Below are 18,496 nucleotides of genomic sequence, written 5' to 3'. Positions count from 1 at the left end.
CTACCTCTGGTGAGGGGCTTTCCCCACAGGTAATAAATAAACGAACAGCTTGGATTAAGGGGTAATGCAGAAATGGTGAGGGAAGTTGCTAAAAGAGATTTAAGTGCACATTGAATGCTTATCTAAACCAGTCAACGCCTCCTCACCAAGTTTGTCGGTGGGAGGAGCCGGCTATTCGGCTCTGTGGGCGAGCAGCAGTGTTACCAAGCATTGGGATGCAATGGTTGTATTACTGTTTGGAAATTGGTTAAGATTTTATTAAACTCTTCCAATAGAGTTAGGATTTAATTGACAAAAATTGAGATGTGCAATGCTGATTTAATTAAAATATTCAGATATGCAGTATTATTTAGCTGTGGCCCACTGGACAGCAGGGAGCCCTGCCCTTGTTTATGGTTACTGAGAAATAATTGGGGGGGGGGTGGAATTAGATTGTTGGGATTGCATCGAGAGCAGGCAAAGACTTGGTGGGCTGAATGGTCTCCTGTGTTGCAATATATTGCAAGAAAAAAAGCATCTTGAGGGCACTGGAGAGATACCACCAATACTGTTTTTGCAAAATCTTTCAAATTTGCAGGAAGGTTGAGCAAATTAACATCTATGTCCTCTCCCTGGCCAACATTTGTAGCAACGAGGACCTAATTATACTCGGTCTGCTCCTTTTGGCCAGGGCACGTCGCTTGCATGCGCAACACCAGACTCCAGAAATGGTCACTATTCCAAGCTTCATCACAGGAAGAGGTTACCTGACAGACAGAGGAAAGGAGTAAGGAATGTGCTCAAAGAATCCTTGAAAAAGTGCAATGTCCCCACTGACTTCTGGTTAGCTGCTCCTCCTCTCACTTCTCTCTCCCCTCCTGATCTATTCATTCTCTCCTACGCTCACCCCATCACCCTGTTCCTTTCTCCTGCTCCATCTGGCCATCACTCACACTCCTCCCACAGGGTTTCCTCCCATTACATTGTTAATGACTGCAATAAATTGGTGTTAATAAAAGGATTGGATTTGTCCTGCTCTTTATCAATCAAATGACTCTTCAGCCTCTTTTGTTTTAAAGAAACAACTCCAACCTAACTGATCTCATTCCCTGTTCTCCAGCCCTTGCAATACCCTATAAATCTATATTCTATCACCTTTCTTGATTAGAGATGACGATTAGAACTGCAGATCTCATTTCCAAATACATTGGAGACATAAGAGACTGCAGATGGTGGAATCTAGAGCAACACACAAAATGCCACTCCCAACCCCTTTTTCTCCCCTCTGAGCCCCACTCTTTCCACCACCTCACCTCCCTGAGCCCTCCATCCCACTGCCCTCCTCTGATCCCATGCCTGACACCAGCTTTAACCCCTGCTATGTCTTCAATATCCCCTCTGACCTCACCCTGTATGAGGCAGAATGGTCTGTCCTCGGCAGAGGCCTCACCTTTGCACCCCTGCGCATGCCATCATGCTGAGCTCTTCCATTGCCTCTCCAGCTCTACCTATCAATTGGCAGCTCTTGCTCCACCCTTTCCCTCCACCTTTTTATACTGGCTATCTTTCCGACCAGATGAAGGATTTTGACTGGAAATGTTGACTATCCACTTTCTTCCATAGATGCTGCCTGACCCACTGAGTTCCTCCAACATTTTATGTGTTGTTCCCAAGTTCATTGCCTTGTGATCAGGTGACACACATTTTATCTTCACAGATGCTGCTTGACCCACTGGGTTCTTCCAGTGCTGCTTTGTTTTAGTTCAAGGTTTCAACATCTGCAGTCTCTTTTGTCTTCATATTATTCTGTTGTGTACCCTTAATTACTTATAGGCTTGTGCTGTTGCCTCACTGGTGGATAAATTCTAAAATAAAACACTTAAATCTACCAAATATGTGCAAAGTTAATATGAAGCTTCATTGTCGCACTTTGGAAGATCAAATATAAAGGGACAATACACTGCTAATGGCAAGACCCTTAACAGTGTTGAGGTACAGAGGGATCTTGGGGTCCAAGTGCATAGGTCCCTGAAAGTGGCTGCACAGGTTGATAGGGTAGTAAAGAAGGCGTATGGCATTCTTGCATTAGTCGAGGCATTGAGTTCAAGAGTTGGGAAGTTATGTTGCAGCTTTTATAAATCTCTAGTTAGGCTGCACCTGGAGTATTGCATTCAGTTCAGGTCACCCCATTATAGGAAGGATGTGGAGGCGTTGGAGAGGGTGCAGAAGAGGTTTACCAGGATGGTGCCTGGATTAGAGGGCATGTACTGTAAGGAGAGGTTAGACAAACTTGGGTTGTTTTCTCTGGAGCAGCGGAGACTGAGGGAAGATCTGATAGAAGCTTATAAGATTATGAGAGGCATAGATAGAGTACACAGCTGATATCTTTTTCCCAGGCTTGAAATGTCTGATACTTGAGGGCATGCATTTAAGGTGTGTGGGGTGGGGTGGGTGCAGGGCAAGTTTTTTTACACAGACAGTGGTGGATGTCTGGAATGTGCTACCAGGGCTGGTGTTGGAGGCAAATATGATAGAGGCATTTAAGAGGCTCTTAGATAGGCACATGGATGTGCAGACAATGGAGGGACATGGACATTCTGTAGGCAGAAGTGATTAGTTTAGTTAGACATTTAATTATTAGTTTAATTAGTTTGGCACAACATCGTGGGCCAAAGGGCCTGTTCCTGTGATGTACTGTTCTATGTAACATCACCAGCCTCACTTAAGTAAGTTTGAGTCCAGATGTTGTTCTTACATAGCTTAAAATATAAAATGCTTAAATACCTTTTTGCTTCATTGTACCTATTATGGTCGTGTTTTGCTTCCTGTTCAATGAAGTAGTAACCAAAGAATAAGTTGATTTTAGTTTTTTTTAAATTCTAGAGCATTTTACAGAATAATGTTTCCTTGCACTAAAACTTCAGATTTTCTTTAGTTTCAGTGAAGACTAGAGTCCCCAAGTTAAGATGCATAGGTACAAAAAAGCCTGGTTTTCCCAAAGTGTGAGCAGACACATTTGTGATCTTTGGGGTATGTATGTACTGTAACTTTTATTCAAGATTGTATTTTTACTTTATTTTTTGAAGGATGTAGGTTTATCATTTTAATCATTAGTATATTCACTATGATCTCCTGATTCAAGGCATGGTTGTCAAATTTAGTTTAAGCTATAGGAAATATTAAAATTAGGTGTTTATGTAGGTAAAAGTAATAGAATGGCATATGCTTTTGTCAATTATTAAATTATGAGATTGTCACTTGAATGAATGAAACTGTTGGTAGAATTTTCTACTATGTTAAAGGAAGTACAATACTAATGTGCCAGATGTGATGAAATGCTTGTATTGTATGTGCTGAATTGTTAAGATGAACAATAACCCAATGATAAAAGCAGCAACATTGAAATTTGCTTTGTAACCTTGACACTGATTTTCAGTTAATTTTAAGTCATAGAGCAAAACAACATGGATATAGGCCCTTTGGCCCAACCAGTCCATGCCAACTATGTTGTCCAGCCAGTGAGTCTAAATTTCCTGTGTTCGGCACATATCCCTCCAAGCCACACCCCTCCACTTACCTATCCAAGTGCTTCTTAAATGATACTATTGTACCTGCCTCAACTACATCCTCTGGCAGCTCATTCCATATACTTGCTACCCTCTGCATTAAAAAGTTGACCCTCAGTTCTCTTTTAAATCTTTCCTCTTTCACCCTAAACCTATGCCCCTAGCTTTAGACTCACCTACCCTGGGGAAAAGACTGTTATGACTTTCCTAATTTTAAACACTTCTGTGCCCCTCATTCTCCTACCTTCCGAGGAATAAAGACCTAGCCCGGCCAACCTCTCCCTGTGACTCAGGCCCTCTAGTCCTGGCAACATTCTCGTAAAGCTTTTCTGAACTCTTTCCAGTTTAACCACGTCTTACCTATAACAGCATGACCAAAACTGCACAGTACTCCAAGTGTGGCCTCACCAACAACTTGTACAATAGCATGTAATAACATTGTTCTATGTAACATAATTGAATTGGAATTTGCTGTTTAAAACTAAGTACACACATCAGGGGAACTTGCACTGCAGTAAGAGCCAAACCCGTTGAATAAAGTTAATGGAAGTCTCCAACCAATCAGAATTTATTGGTGTTTTAGTTGAGAAGTTGACCTTGGTGGGTGTGATAATTGTATTGTACTAATAAGGTTTGAACACATTTTAAATCCTATTTAAAAGCTTTAGTAATTGCATTTATTGTAATGATTAGAATAAAAAAATCTTATCCAGTTGGTGATTCCAATACATGGGTTCTGTATTTCTTCTTACAGTCAGTGAAGGTGGGATTATTACAAACTGGTGTTCGGCTGATTTCTTATTTAGTAGCGATGCTTCTCATCCTGACACGCAGAGGTATAATATCAAAATGGAATATTTTAGTATATTTTAATACCAGATATTAAGTAAAATGATAATGGAGGTCACTATTATATAAAGATAACATTATTGCATGATGTATGAGCAGTTAACTCATTGTGCTTTTGTGATGTAGCCATTACCTGAAACCATACTTTGTTTTAAAGAAAAATATTGCAACATTGACTACCGTTTATTTCTTCTATCACTACCAAGACCAGACTGCAGGAAGGAGCAGCCAATACATGAGGCAACGTTGTATATCTGTGGGCTAAACCGATGTTGCCAGACCACATCCGAGCAGGATCACACTGATTCTTTTGGATGAATTTAATGCCAGGGTAGGAGAAGACGCAGTGCTCTGGAAAGTTGTGATTGGTAAAGAAGGAAAAGGGAAGACTAGCTTCACTGGAGATCTCCTTCTGATTAAACGGTCTTGTCACATTCAACACCTTGTTTTGTCAGAGAAACAAGCACAAGGCCTCTTGACAATGCTGCCAGAATAAGCACTAGTACCTGTTAGATTATCTCATCATCCAAGTGAGAGATCATAAGGCTGTTCACATCACCAGTTAAGATACAGTGAAAAGCTTTGTTTGCCTGCCATCCAGACAGATCATTTGAAACATAAGTACATTGAGGTAGTGCAAAAGGAAAAAACAGTAACAACGCAGAATATAATGTTACAGTTACAAAGAAAGTTCAGTGCAGGTAGACAAATAAGGTGCAAGGGCCATGACAAGTTAGATTGTGAGATCAAGAGTTCATCTCTATCGTTCAAGAGATCTGTTCAGGAATCTTGTAACAGCGGGATAGAAGCTGTCCTGGAGCCTGGTCATGCGGGTTTTCTAGCTTTTGTATCTCCTGCCTGATGGGAGGGGGGAGAAGGGAGAATGACTGGAGTGAGAGCGGCAGCAGGAAGTATAGATAGAGTCAGTGGAGGCTAGGCTGGGCTGTGATCACAACTCTCTGCAGTTTCTTGTGGTCTTGGGCAGAGCAGTTGCCATACCAAGTCGTGATGAATCCAGATAGGATGCTTTCTATGGTACATCTGTACAAATTGGTGAGGGTCATCAGGCATGTGCGGAATTTCCTTAGCCTTCTGAGGAAATAGAGGGGCTGTTGTGCTTTCTTGTCCATGGCGTCTCCGTGGTTGGACCAGGATAAATTGTTGATGATGTTTACATCTAGGAGCTTGAAGTTCTCAACCATCTCCACCTTAGTACCGTTGATACAGATAGGGGTGTGTGCTCTGTTTGGAAGGTACCTTGACCTTCGGACTGACCAATACCTAATTTTCTCTAGTGATAGTAATAGAAATGTTTTCACAAGAAAATCAACTTTGATGGAGTTAAGGACCTCTTCTCAAGTAGCACCTCACAGTCAAACTGATAAACCTCAGCTAATAGGAATCAGATAGTTCCACATTGTCTGCACAGCCCTGTGTTCTGTTGTAATTAGCACCAATAAAGGGACTCTTGACTCTCTACCAGAAAACACCAGAATAGGTCTGATGAGAATGACCAAGAGAGCGTGGAGCTAATTAACTGCAAACATAAGCAGTTCTTGGATTGGGAACTCCACTGCATTTCAAGGGAGAAGAAGTATCTGAATAGATACCTGAAGGCTGATGCCTAATGGAAAACGTGGAGAGAGCACAGGAGATCTGGCAACTTGCCGATAATTGTGCTGTGGATTCTTCAGTGCCATCTGTGTTCCAAATACCCAATGTCTGCTTGGTACCAAGAATGGAGAACTTCTCAAGGTCAGAGTGGCAGCCAGTGGTCTGTGGAGGGAGCACATCAATGAACTCCTCAATCACGGATCTGATTGTTGACATGAGTTTCTCTGAGGCCAGTCCAGCCTTGTTGCCACCGTGGGTGACAAGAAGTCAGAAAGGCTCTAGGTCATTTGAAAAACAATAAGGGCTTGGGAACTGATGGTGTCCCTGCTGGTGGTCTCAAATGTGACAAAGAGACACTTTAGTCTTAAATTCATAAGCTCAACTTCCACAATTGACAAGAGGAGCACATGCCACTGAGCTTAAGAGATGTCAGACTCTTGACAATCTTCAAGAAAGGAGACACTTCTGACTAACTACAGAAGGGTCTCCATGTTGCCTGCCACAAGGAAGTTCACCACTGGTATATTCCTCAACTGCCTCCTCCGAGGCCAAAGAACAGTTTTCTCATTCTAGTGGTACAATGGATATGATCCTTACCATGCATCAACTTCAAGAGTAATGCAGAGAGCAGCACAAGCCATTATACATGATCCTTTTCAAAAGCCTGTCTCCATCAAGCGGGAAGGACTGTGAAACATCCTTCCCGACTTTAGCTACACACAGAAATTTGTCTCCTTTTTATATCTGCTGGATGATGGCATGCAAGCTGTGATCTTAACCAATATATCCAGAACAAATCTAATCTCACTGTGTACCAGTACCAAGTATCACCTCAATGCATCTCTCAATCTTTTTTGCCTCAGTGCTGCACCTCACTTCCAACAGCTTCTTTAGAGTTCAGATAATCTGCAGGACAAATGGGAATGTACAGCACATCCACTTCAGAACTTCAGGCATCCTAACCTCAGTGCTCAACCTGAATTATACATCTAACATTTGCATATGTGCATATTCAAGTGTCAAACTCCAAGACATTACCTCAGTCAGTAAAGCATATGAGAGGATGTTTTAAAACCTGCAATGTTTTATGTGCAAGCACATCCTCTCTTATGCTTTACTGAAAGGTTCTCTATTAACTGAGCCCCCGGCCAGGAGAAACATCAGCCTATTGAGCCCTGCTGGAATTTTGTATGTTTCAATGAGATCTCTCATTCTTCAAAAATCTTGTGCAAACAGGCCAACTTGACCCAATTTCTCCTTCTATGAGAGTACTGACATTCCAGGAATCAGTTTTATGAACCTCTTGTTGCATTCTCTGTATGGTAAATAAATCTTTTCTTGGGTAAGGAGATGAAAACTGCACAGAATGTTCTGGATGTAGTCTCACCAAGGTCCTGTATTATCATAGTAAGACATCCTTGTTCCTTTGCACACCAATTGCCTTCTTAACTAGTTATTGGACCTGCGTGTTGCTTTTCAATGACTAATGCACAAGGACACCCCAATTACTTTGTACGTCAATGTTTCCCAATGTATCACCTTTTCTGCTCTCTGTACTAAACTAGATAACTTCTCATTTATCTATGTTATGCTGCATCAGCAATGTATTTGCCCACTCACTCAACTTGTTTAAACCAGCTTGAAGCCTCTCTGCCTCCTCCTCAACTCTCACAGTTTCATGTCATCGACAAACTTAGAATTATTACAGAGACACAGTAGATTCTGCAGATGCTGGAATCTGGATCAACACACACACAGTGCTGGAGGAACTGTTAACAGATGGTTTTGTTGCTTGAAAAGTCCATTCATCCTCTCAATCAACCCTCATGCTTGGGGGTAATAGGGTATATGATACACCCAATAAATGCCTTTGCTGGCAGCCTAGTCTTTTACAGCTTGTCCTGAGAAATGAGACCCATTATTTGATTGTATCTCTTGTGGGTCCCCATAACAACTGATTAACTTCTGCAATCCCTTCAGAGTATGGTCCGGGTCAGCTTTTGGACAAGGAATTGCCATCAGAAGACCCGAATCGGTGTCAACCATAGTGAGCAAGTGTTTAAATTGTTGCTGCTGTGGCAGGGGTCCAATGTAATTGATCTGCCCTATCTGGGCTAGGCCAGTCCCTCTTTCAATGTGGGCAGCTGGTTTTTCAGGGAGGGCTCTCCTTTTAACCTGCTGACAAACATTGCATGCAGTGACAACCTCCTTAGCCATGTCCACTGGCAATCGTATATCTCTTTGCTTAACCCATTCAATGGTACCATGCACGCCCAGATGGCCAGTCATGTTATGTGCCCATTGTTGCAGTGCACGGGACTCGGGGGTGTTAATCTGGTATACCCAGGCTAGCTGGTCCACCTGAATATTAAAGACGGCGGACAGAGAGTGGTGGGTGTCTTTCTGGTGGGCGTCTACGTGGAAAATAGTGATCTTCATTCATTGGGCTGCCTCCCAGATCTGTTCCCAGAGTGCCTGCCCCCACAGGGGTTTTCCCTCTATCTGCCAGTTTCCCTTCTGCCACACTGTCATCCATATGGCCATCCCATTCACCACTGCCCAGGAGTCAGTGTATCTGTGCAGCTGATCTGTTTCATGCTGCAGTGGCAAGGTGACCGTCACCTGTTCGGCTGGCTGGCTGGAACTGCCCTCTCCCTGCTGCTGGAGAACTGTCCCTGTGACTGGGTTCAGCGCAGCAGCTCTCCACCCCCGAACACCGGCTTTCCAGCGGCTGGAGCCGTCTGTGAACCAGGCATGGCGTCGGTCTGCTTCAGGCAGCTGTTTGCATGGCACTTCCTATGTAACAGGAGAGGGAGGCACTGGGATGGGAGTCGAGGGTCTCTGTGCACTTATTCACAGGTGTGTGGACTACATGTTCGTGTAATTTGCGGACCCCCCCCCCCCCCCCCGGACCCTTGCTCGTTCTACAGTGTACCACTTCCACTTCACAATAGAGGCTTGCTGTGCCCTCCCCACCCTGGTGGTGGAGCCCTCCGAGGGCACCCACGTCATAATGGGGAGGTCAGGTCTCACGGTAACCTGGCTTCCCTTTGCGGAGGCTTCTGTCTCCACTAACGCCCAATAGCAGTTGTCTTTCAGTGGGGGTGTATTGTTCAGCTGCATCAGGCAGGGTATGGGACCAGAAGCCAGGGGAGTGTTCACTTCATTTTGTTTTTGCCATGAACTACATGCAGCGGTGTTCTGGTGTACCGATACCTGTAACTCAAATGGCAGCCCAGGTAAACGAGGCGCCGGGGCAGGGCCATGTGCCCCTGTTGTCAGCCCATTCTTCCATCATTTTCTCCACCTGAGCCCTGGTTCTTCTGCGGGAGGGGCACTAGGCTCGACTTTCTTATTGTCTTATGATTCCCGTGGGAATACCATCAACCTCTGACTCTTCTACTCCTGCCTTCAGCAGGGACAGAAACCTCTGCGGATTAGCGGGGGATTACTGCCTGCGTTATTTTTACTGCCTCCCGTACCGTCCTTTGACCGTAAAGCCCTGACTTTCACTTTCCGCTCATCAATCTGCCTCAGTCCCTCCATCTTTTCAAGTGCCTTCCCCAAGGGCTGTCCCAGTTTCGGTGCTAAGAGAGCCAACAAGGACCCCTTTTAATTTAGCAGGCACATGTTGAACTGTTCATGTGACCCTGATTCAATATCTCATCATCTGGGCCATCCCACCCTAATCTACAGTAAATCCCCGTATGTGTAACTACAGATTGAAGTGTAATGATTCCCTCGTCTATGTTGTGCCAAGCTGTGCCCTGTTGTCCCCAGTCCACCGCAGAGGGATAAACCCTCAATACCATGCATTGGACTCAGGCAAGCAAGTCTGTAGGCTCATCATTCTCATTCTGCATCTGGTTATTGATACTACTTTGTATAGAAAGAAGGAGCAAGTCATTGGTCTCCTCCATGGTCAGAGGCACCGTGCTGCCACCTGTATCCCACAGTTGAGTTAACCTTGAGGCAAGACATTCCCCAGTGCCCTTTTCCTCAGCCTTCCACGCCCTGGTCACTCTTTCCTCTTGTGTCGACTGCCCACCTCCCGGGGTTGTTGTAGTCTTGTGACAATGGACCGTTACTGGATGGGTCTGTACTGTCAGGTTCTCGTGTGTAGAGCCCCACTCATACCCCGGTGGGAGATCCTCAGGACCGTCACTGTGCTGAGTGTCGGCGTCATTACCATATATTGCCATCCCAGCTGTCGGGGCCCCAATCCTTGGCCATCAATGCCCTGACTCTGATGGGATCCGGATCCTGATCCATCAGCTTTGCCCAGTCTTTCTGGCATGCTTTGATCAGTGGTTTGCTGGGTTTCAGCTTTGTCGGTACATTCGTGGGCTGACTTAGCCAATTCAGTCAAGGTGACATTTTGCTGTTCTAGGGTTACCACTTTCCCACTGAGGGTGGCCACTTGTTACTCTGCTGCCTTTTGCAAGTTGTGCTCCTTTTTCAAAGCACACAGCAAGATCCAATAGGCTGCACCCTTGCTCTCCTGCGGTTTCAGAAATGTGGGAGAGCAACATGCAGACAATGTGCTGACCACTACTCCAAAACCATGGGTGTTGTCTGTCCACTCCGGTACCCTAAACTCAGTCCCACCTGCGGGTACGTCCTGTTGTTTGCGAAACATTGCGCTAACTCCTGCCAACTACGCTAATTTTGTAACGAAAATATTTTCAAATTCGTTCTTTCCTGATTCAGCAACAAGAGGTATTTGCAAACAAAGGAGGCACTGTACACATGTTATAGAAACTACTTTATTAGGGTTATACAGAAAGGGAGAAGAATGCTTAAAATACAGAAGGAAGCAAACTAATACTTATCAACCCATCAATGAACTATATAATGCTGGAGGAAACCTCAGGTTTTTACGTAGCCTTTTACGTAGCCTTCTGTCTCTTAGCACCAGTCGTGACCCAGCCTAAGGGGAGATTCCGATTTGCACCAAGAATTTGCCCCTTCATATACCCTTCAAAAGCTTAGCTTAACTTTTACCCTAGTACCTTTTCATCCCCTAGTGGTATCAGCCTGTAGCTTCTTATCACTCGTGACCTTCAGCCTAGACACACAACTTCGAAACAGAGATGTCAGGTCTTCAAACAAGAAAATATTCTTCACCAGTATCTAATCTCAAGGATGTGCATTAGCACTCCAGTAAGTTCTCAAAACATTCCCACAATCTGAGCTGACGCCATTTTGTCTTACAACCATCATTCTGTTTTACACACTATTGCTCATACTAAGGAGGAATCAGAAATTACTTTTGGCGAATTTAACTCTTTCCTTACAGGAACTCAGCAGGTCAGGCAGCATCTATGGAGGGAAATAAACAGTCGACATTTTGGGCTGAAACATTGACTGTTTATTTCCCTCCATAGATGCTGCCTGACCTGCTGAGTTCCTCCAGCACTTTGTTAGAATTATTACATTTAGTTCCATAATCCAAATTGTTCATAGATATTGTGAAAAGCTGAGACACAAGCACTGGTCCCTGTGTTGCCACACTAATCACTATTGCCCACACTGGTAAAAAAAAAATTCTATTCTCTATTTACTCTGTGAATGATTCACAGTGAATGGTGTCAGAACGCACTCAATCAATTTTCTGTATATTACTCCTGATCACCTGTTTTAAATTTGCACACAAACTTCTTGTGTTCAAGTTTATAAAGATGTTCTGCGCTCTTTAGTAGCAAGTGATTACCAGTGGAAAGAGGAAATATTTTGTGGAAGTTTTCAAAAAGACTCCTTGGTAAAGGGGTAACATACCCACAAAACTTGGAAGAGTTCCTGACCAATGATGACTTCAGCCGGAGGAAGAGCATTTGGAATGGCATGGAATACTTGAATCCATTTGTTGGGGGCACAGAGAAGCCCGGTTTAAAGAATGGAAGAACCATACACCTCCCAAACAACTAGTTGCTCACCTCACCAAGCACCTCCTACCCTATTGCAGCAGAGTCTCTGGGTCTAGCATTAGCCTCATCAGCCACCTCTGAACCCGTGGAATTGGAATGGCTGAGACATGCCCCAAAAAGGAAATTAACACTGACCAAGTCCTTTTGGAGATTTATGTGTTTTTAACTTCAGTATATAAAAATTACAACTGGTGTCAAGATCCAAGAGATTTGTTTTTTTTAGCTGAACCTATAAATTTGTAGAGACCTGGCTTGAAATTCATGCTACTATTAATATATTCAATTTTACATGAAATAATTATTACTTTCTTTGCATTTTTGAAAAGGGAAACCTGATACTATTTTAGGTCTTGAAATTTCTATTAAATATTCAAAATTTGTAGAGTAATTTTGAATTACTTTTTTTTGCCCTAGCTTCAAGTTTAAAGAGAAATTTCATCTTTATGAATTCCTTGTTTTATCTTTTTAGGATCTTTGAGAGTTTGGATTTTGTGGAGAACAAGGCCACTGTTTTTCATGCTAGTTATCTTATAGCATGTGAGGAGTCTGGGTTCAGGGACAGTGTGGCCATGGGCCATTTTCTTCTTCCTCCTTCGTGTCTCCATGAAGGTTAGTTCTAACTTGATAAGAGACGCAATTAATCATATGGAGACTGACTTCTTCAGTGGCAAAAGCCAGTAGACATTGTGGATTTAAAATCTCATGTCAATTAGAAAATTCTTCAAATTTTCTTGCACCGTCCTGACTCCATATTACTATTCACAGAGTCATAGAGCAATACAGCATGGAAACAGATCCTTCTGCCCAACTCATCCATGCTGACCAAGATGCCCACCTAAGCTAGTCCCATTTGCTCGCATTTAGCCTATATCCATCTAAACCTTTTCTATCCATGTGCCTGTCCTTTAAACATTGTTTTGTACCTGCCTCAACCGCTTCCTCTGGCAGCTTGCTCCATATACACCCCACCCTCTGCATGAAGAAGTTGCTCCTCCGGTCCCTTTTCCCCTCTCACCTTAAACCTATGCCCCATAGCTTTTGATTCCCTTTCCCTGGGAAAAAGACTGTGTGCATTCACCCTATCTGTGCTCCTCATGATATTATACGTCTCTATAAGGTTACCCCTCAGTCTTCTATGCTGCAGTGAATAAAGTCTCAGCTTTCCCAACCTCTTCCCATAACTCAGGCCCTCGAGTTCTGGCAAAATTCTTGTAAATCTTTTTTGCATTCTTTCCAGCTTAATGACGTCTTTCCTACAACACGGTAACCAAAACTGTACGCAGTACTCTAGCTGTAGCCTTACCAATGTCTTGTACAACTCCAACATAAATGGCCTCACCTATGTTTTGTCCAACTGTAACATAAGCTGCCTCACCAACTTCTTGTATAACTGCAACAATTCACATTCCCTCATTATTGCAGATTAAATCCTGGAAATTATCCCTAACAGCAAAAGGACTGCAGCAGTTCATGAAGGTGGCTCACCCCCCCCACCTTCTCAAGGGCAATTAGGAACAGTTGAGTCCTGATGAAGGGTCTTGGCCTGAAACATCGACTGTTCATGTTCATTTCTCTCAATACATGCTGCCTGACTGCTGAGTTCCTCCAGCATTTTTTGTGTGTTGCTCCAGATTTCCAGCATCTGCAGTCTTTCTTGTGCCTGGGAACAGTAAATGTCACCTCACCTGTGAAAGAAAACAGTGAAATGTCTGTTAACGAGGCAAAGTATAGCTCCCCATTTCAATAGCTGTACATTTTTTTGCATAAAGCTACAACACAGTATTTCATGCAAATATTAAATTTTAATTTTTACACTGGCTTTTTTATCTACATCTTTTTTTTTGTTAGACAGCAGATTGCTTAACACTTTTTTCAGCATTGTGCAAATGAAATTGTTTTATTTCTGGAGTGAAATGCGATGGCAGCTGTTGCTTTGAATCCTTCTGCAGGTTCATTTGAGCATTGGTTAAATTAGGGTATGAATTATCCTTGTGTGTCTCTGACATGAATTCCACATCAAGGGAACACATGATGATATCATTGTCCATGCTCCCACCCCTGCCCCTCACACACATACACAGACTGATTCGCCCACCAACCCTGATTTCCAGATTGCCACTGCTTGTCCACCACACACTGATCTTTTGCCCTGCCATCACCATCACCATACTTGTGATCTCATTTTTTTTCCTCTTCCTGTCCTCATCATTCAGAGTAATGCTCTCCTAATTTCCCCTTGCTACCTACCTATCCACTTTCCAATTGAAGTACAGGCACAAATGGCCTTGCAGCTGGCTGTCCTGAACTGGCTCCTGAAGGGAAGACTGGACGGCCTTGGAACCTGAATGCTACTGAATTCATCAGTAAGACCCTGCTCTTCTAACCCATGCCACGTGCCCGTTAGAATACCTGTCCAGCACACCCGGTAGAGTCTCTAAGTTTTGTGAAGTAATGCAGGGGTGTAGGCCTTGGAGATAGTAATGTGAATTAAATAACCAGCACATTTGAGGTTATGAGACTGGATAACTTTAAAGAGTTGTACTTAATATTTTTAACCCTGAAAATGATGGGCACATAAAATTAGAAGATGCTGAAAAAAAGGTTCATTGATGGGGAGTCAAACAGTATTTTAGGTCAGTGATGCTTCATCAGATTTCAAGATAGTGAAGTATTTTTATATTCCACTGCAGTTAATTTAGCTTTAAGTATCCCCTTTTCACCCAATAACAGAAGATCCTTGATCAAAGGTTCAGAGGGGATAAGTGCCCACCACGACAGCCTGCTTCTTATTCTTGTTGTGGTCAAAATGAAAACCGTATGAGTATAAATAATAATGCAGAATAAAATGTCGTTACTTCAATCTCTTTACTAGTTGACAACTAAAGGTGCTTTATTTCCTATAATAAAGTTTCTTCTTTTGTTATTAAGTGCTATGTGCCTCTGATTCATCCAGCATTTCTGCCATTTGACAACTTTTTAATAATATTAAAGTGACTGAAAATTGAGCCAACCTAAAATCATACAAGGTGGAGAGTCATGGGGTTTAAACAGTGAACATGTGGGTATAGATTCTTTGACTTTTACTATTTGTCTTGGGAATTAAGAGACTTTGTAACAGAACTCCTTCATTAAATGGATGGTATAAATTAATTATGCATAACATGAAATTAGGAGGCTGACTGGCTTCTCTGATTTCATCCGTTCTTGTATTTTAAGTATATTAATGCTCACATTTAGCATGTATCATATCCTATTACTTATTTAAGAAATTAGAGCAGCGATTGGCAGTTTCATTTGGGAAAAGGAAAGTCCTTTGCATCTTCAGCAGGTGAGCTTGTTTGCATTCTTCTTTGAATTTTATTCCTCGGGAACATAATTTAATGCCTAATATTAGAAAAGACAACTGTTTTTAAAAATAAAATTATTAATATTCAGGTTCTGGTTGTTGCTGGCAAAGCTAGCATTTACTGCCCATTGCTAACTGCCTTTGAGAGAAGGTGGTGCTGAGCCAGCTTCTTGAACCACTGAAAATTTGGACACAGCTAAGTTGTTCCCAGCCCATTCGCCTCTGCAGAGTCATCCTCACAAACATCTCTTGACTGGTGTCTAGAGTGAGAGAGCTGTCCCACAGTCTAGTCAAGTAGTAGCATGACATTGTTATACTACAGAATTATACCTTGGAGATGATCTGTCAGACTCCTTCACAATCCCTCAGTATGTCTTGTCCCGCCAGCAGGACAGACCCATCCAAAGTGGTGGCACAGTGGTATACAGGCAGCAGGGAGTAGCGCTCGTCTTCTTCAGCATTAACTCATGAAACCTCATTGCATCACATCAAACATGGGCAGGGCGGCCCCCTGATTACCAGCTTCCATTCTCTCTCAGCTGATGAATCAGTGCTCCTCCATGTTGAGCCACACTTGGAAGAAACACTGAAAGTAGCAAGAGCTTAGGATGCACTTTGGGTGTGCGACTTCAATGCCTTTCACCAAGAATGGCTGGATAGCACCACTACAAATGAGTGGAGTCCTGAAGGGCAAGGCTGCCATACTGGGTCTGCAGCAGGTAGTAAATGAACCAGCATAAGGGGTAAACTTATTTGACCTCTTCCTCAGCAGTCTAAAGAGTAATAGAGAGAATGTGGGAATAGTCTAATAGGCTAATGCATTTGGGAATGTATTAGACTAAGGTCAGTGTTTAAAAAAATGGGCATTTGATGGTCGGCACAGACTTGATAGGCCGAAGGGCTTGTTTCCGTGCTGTCTCTCTCTCTATTGACTCTCTATATACAGCATGGAAACAGGTCTTTCGCTCACGGAGTCCCCGCTGACCATCAACCACACAGTTAAACTAATCCTACATTAATCCCATTTTTTTATTCTCCTTCCATTCTCATCAACTTCCCTCAGAGTCTACCACTCGCCTACACACAGTGGGCAATTTACAGTGGCCAATTAACCTACCAACCAGCACATCTTTGGGATGTGGGAAGAAACCGGAGCAACTGGAGGAAACACAAAGATACAGGGACAATGTGCAAATTCCACACAGATAGAACCCAAATTCAGGAATGAGCCCAGGTTTCTGGCGCTGTGGGGCAGTGACTCTACCTGCTGTGCCACAGTGCTGCCCTTCATCACTGCCCCTGATGGATCTGCCACAATGGATCTGTGGTAGATTCATCTGTGCATGTGTCAACATCTGTGGAAGTGACCATCAGACAGTCCCTGTAGAGACAAGATTCTGTTTGCACACCAAGGACACCCTCTATCATGTTCACATGTAAGCACTACGGATGTGCTAAACAGGATAGACTTGAAACAACTCCAGTAGCTCAAAACATGCTGGTTTGTAACATCAGCAACAGCAGAATTGGTACATTGCCTTCATTGACTTGTAAAAATAATTTGGTGATTACACACTAATAATATCTTAATTTGATGGCAAGATGGTCTTGAAATTTGAACTACAATACTTCATCGAAAAACAAAAAAAAATTCCAAATGCTGGAAATCTAAAATACAGCACAGCTCTGATATTCCACTACCCTATGGTTTGGATATCCTAGCATATGACTGACTTGGTTCTGCTTCCTGTGCTGCCTTAATTTCTCATGCTCCCTTTAAACTCACCAAGGCCCTGTTTAAGCTCACTGGGGCGTCATTCCCATGCATCCTTTAAACTCACCGGACCTAATTTCCATGCTCCCTTTAAACTCACGTGTACCCCATTTCCCACGTTCTTTTTAAACTAGCCTGGGCTCTGCTGCTGCGTTCCTCTCAAACTCGCTGGGCCCTGTTTCTGCAGTGCCTTGGCGCCGGAAGCGTGACGACACTTGCGGGCTGCCCCCAGAACACTGTACGCAAAGATGCATTTCACTGTGTGTTTCGATATAGATGTGACTAATAAAGATAACTTAAAGATAGCCTTTAAACTTACTGGAGCCATGTTTTCATCACTCTCCTTGAGCTCACTGGGTTTAGTTTCCTTGGCACTCTTCAAGCTAACATTGGGAAATTTATTATGCTACCGTGTAATATCTTAAAAAAAAGTGAATTAACTGTATTGGTGTACTAATAGGAGTAATAGCCAGTAGTCTAGAAAATTTGCCAGTCCACCATCACCAAAGTCCCGAGGATGCTGGATTATCAGGGTTTCACTGTATTTTGTCAGCTGCTGTACGTTCTGATTCTCATACTTAATCAAACCTCATTTTGGCTGAAAAGAAATGCTGAATTTTTGTATAGTTCTCCCACATCCCAGTATCACATTTTGCTTTTCGTAAACATACAGTTGTTCGAAAGCAAATACTGAATGTGCTGGAAATCTGATTCAAGAGCGGTTTCAGTTTGTGGAGGGAAAAACAGAGTTAATGTTCTTGGCAGTAACCTTTTGAGTATGTCCAGAATTCTCTGTTTTCTTTTTGTTTTAATCTGCTGTCGTCCTTGATTTGATATCAAATTTTCCATGAACCCAATCTGGTCCCTTCACTGTTGCGTTTAGTTTCTCATTCTTTCTACAAGTATGTTACACTTTGTATTTGCTGGGGTATAATTTACCAAACTACAGTTATCTTGGACCACACTAAGAAGGCAGATCAAATGTACAGTTGTGTGTGTATACAGAAACATGGGGATTTGAAGATGCACATATTTATACGCACTGAAATGATCATATGTCAGCTCTAAATGGGTTTTGTTGCTGTAGCATTGTGACTGTTTATTGGTTTAATTTTTAATATAAAAGCCACATGAAGGAGAAGGGATTTCAAAAAAAAAACGATACGTGTGCCAGAGTCCAGAAAAGAAGAGAGTGGAGCAGGTTGAATTAGATGCTTCCAATAGTCGTGACAGGTTTGTTGTTTCAGTTTAATTTTTTATCTCTATTTGATGCACTTGTGTTACAAAATCCATCAATTTCAATGATCTTTTGTTTTAACAGAACAAACAGGCAGACATTGTATTTCAATGTTTATCCTCCTCCATCCTGCCACTAATGCAGTCTAACATTTTGTTATTTCTATAACACTTAAAAATACATTCTTCCTCCAAACACTTCCAA

The 18,496-nt window shown here is 42.8% G+C and overlaps 1 protein-coding gene across 1 annotated transcript in view; it reads left to right on the top strand.

The window, feature by feature from the left end:
- terb2 (telomere repeat binding bouquet formation protein 2) overlaps positions 1-18,496 on the top strand; it is a 31,328-nt gene continuing 12,832 nt past the window's right edge. The window contains exons 1-5 of the mRNA XM_052042384.1: positions 1-29; positions 2,915-3,009; positions 4,300-4,381; positions 12,405-12,544; positions 15,202-15,263. Coding sequence (XP_051898344.1) covers positions 2,946-3,009; positions 4,300-4,381; positions 12,405-12,544; positions 15,202-15,263 — 348 coding nt within the window. The 5' untranslated portion in view covers positions 1-29; positions 2,915-2,945. The remainder of the gene's footprint in view (positions 30-2,914; positions 3,010-4,299; positions 4,382-12,404; positions 12,545-15,201; positions 15,264-18,496) is intronic.

Source organism: Pristis pectinata, chromosome 32, assembly GCF_009764475.1.
Source record: "Pristis pectinata isolate sPriPec2 chromosome 32, sPriPec2.1.pri, whole genome shotgun sequence".
NCBI classification, from domain to species: Eukaryota; Metazoa; Chordata; class Chondrichthyes; order Rhinopristiformes; family Pristidae; genus Pristis; species Pristis pectinata.
Note: the sequence above shows the minus strand (reverse complement) of the source record. Positions and strands in the feature narration are given on the sequence as shown.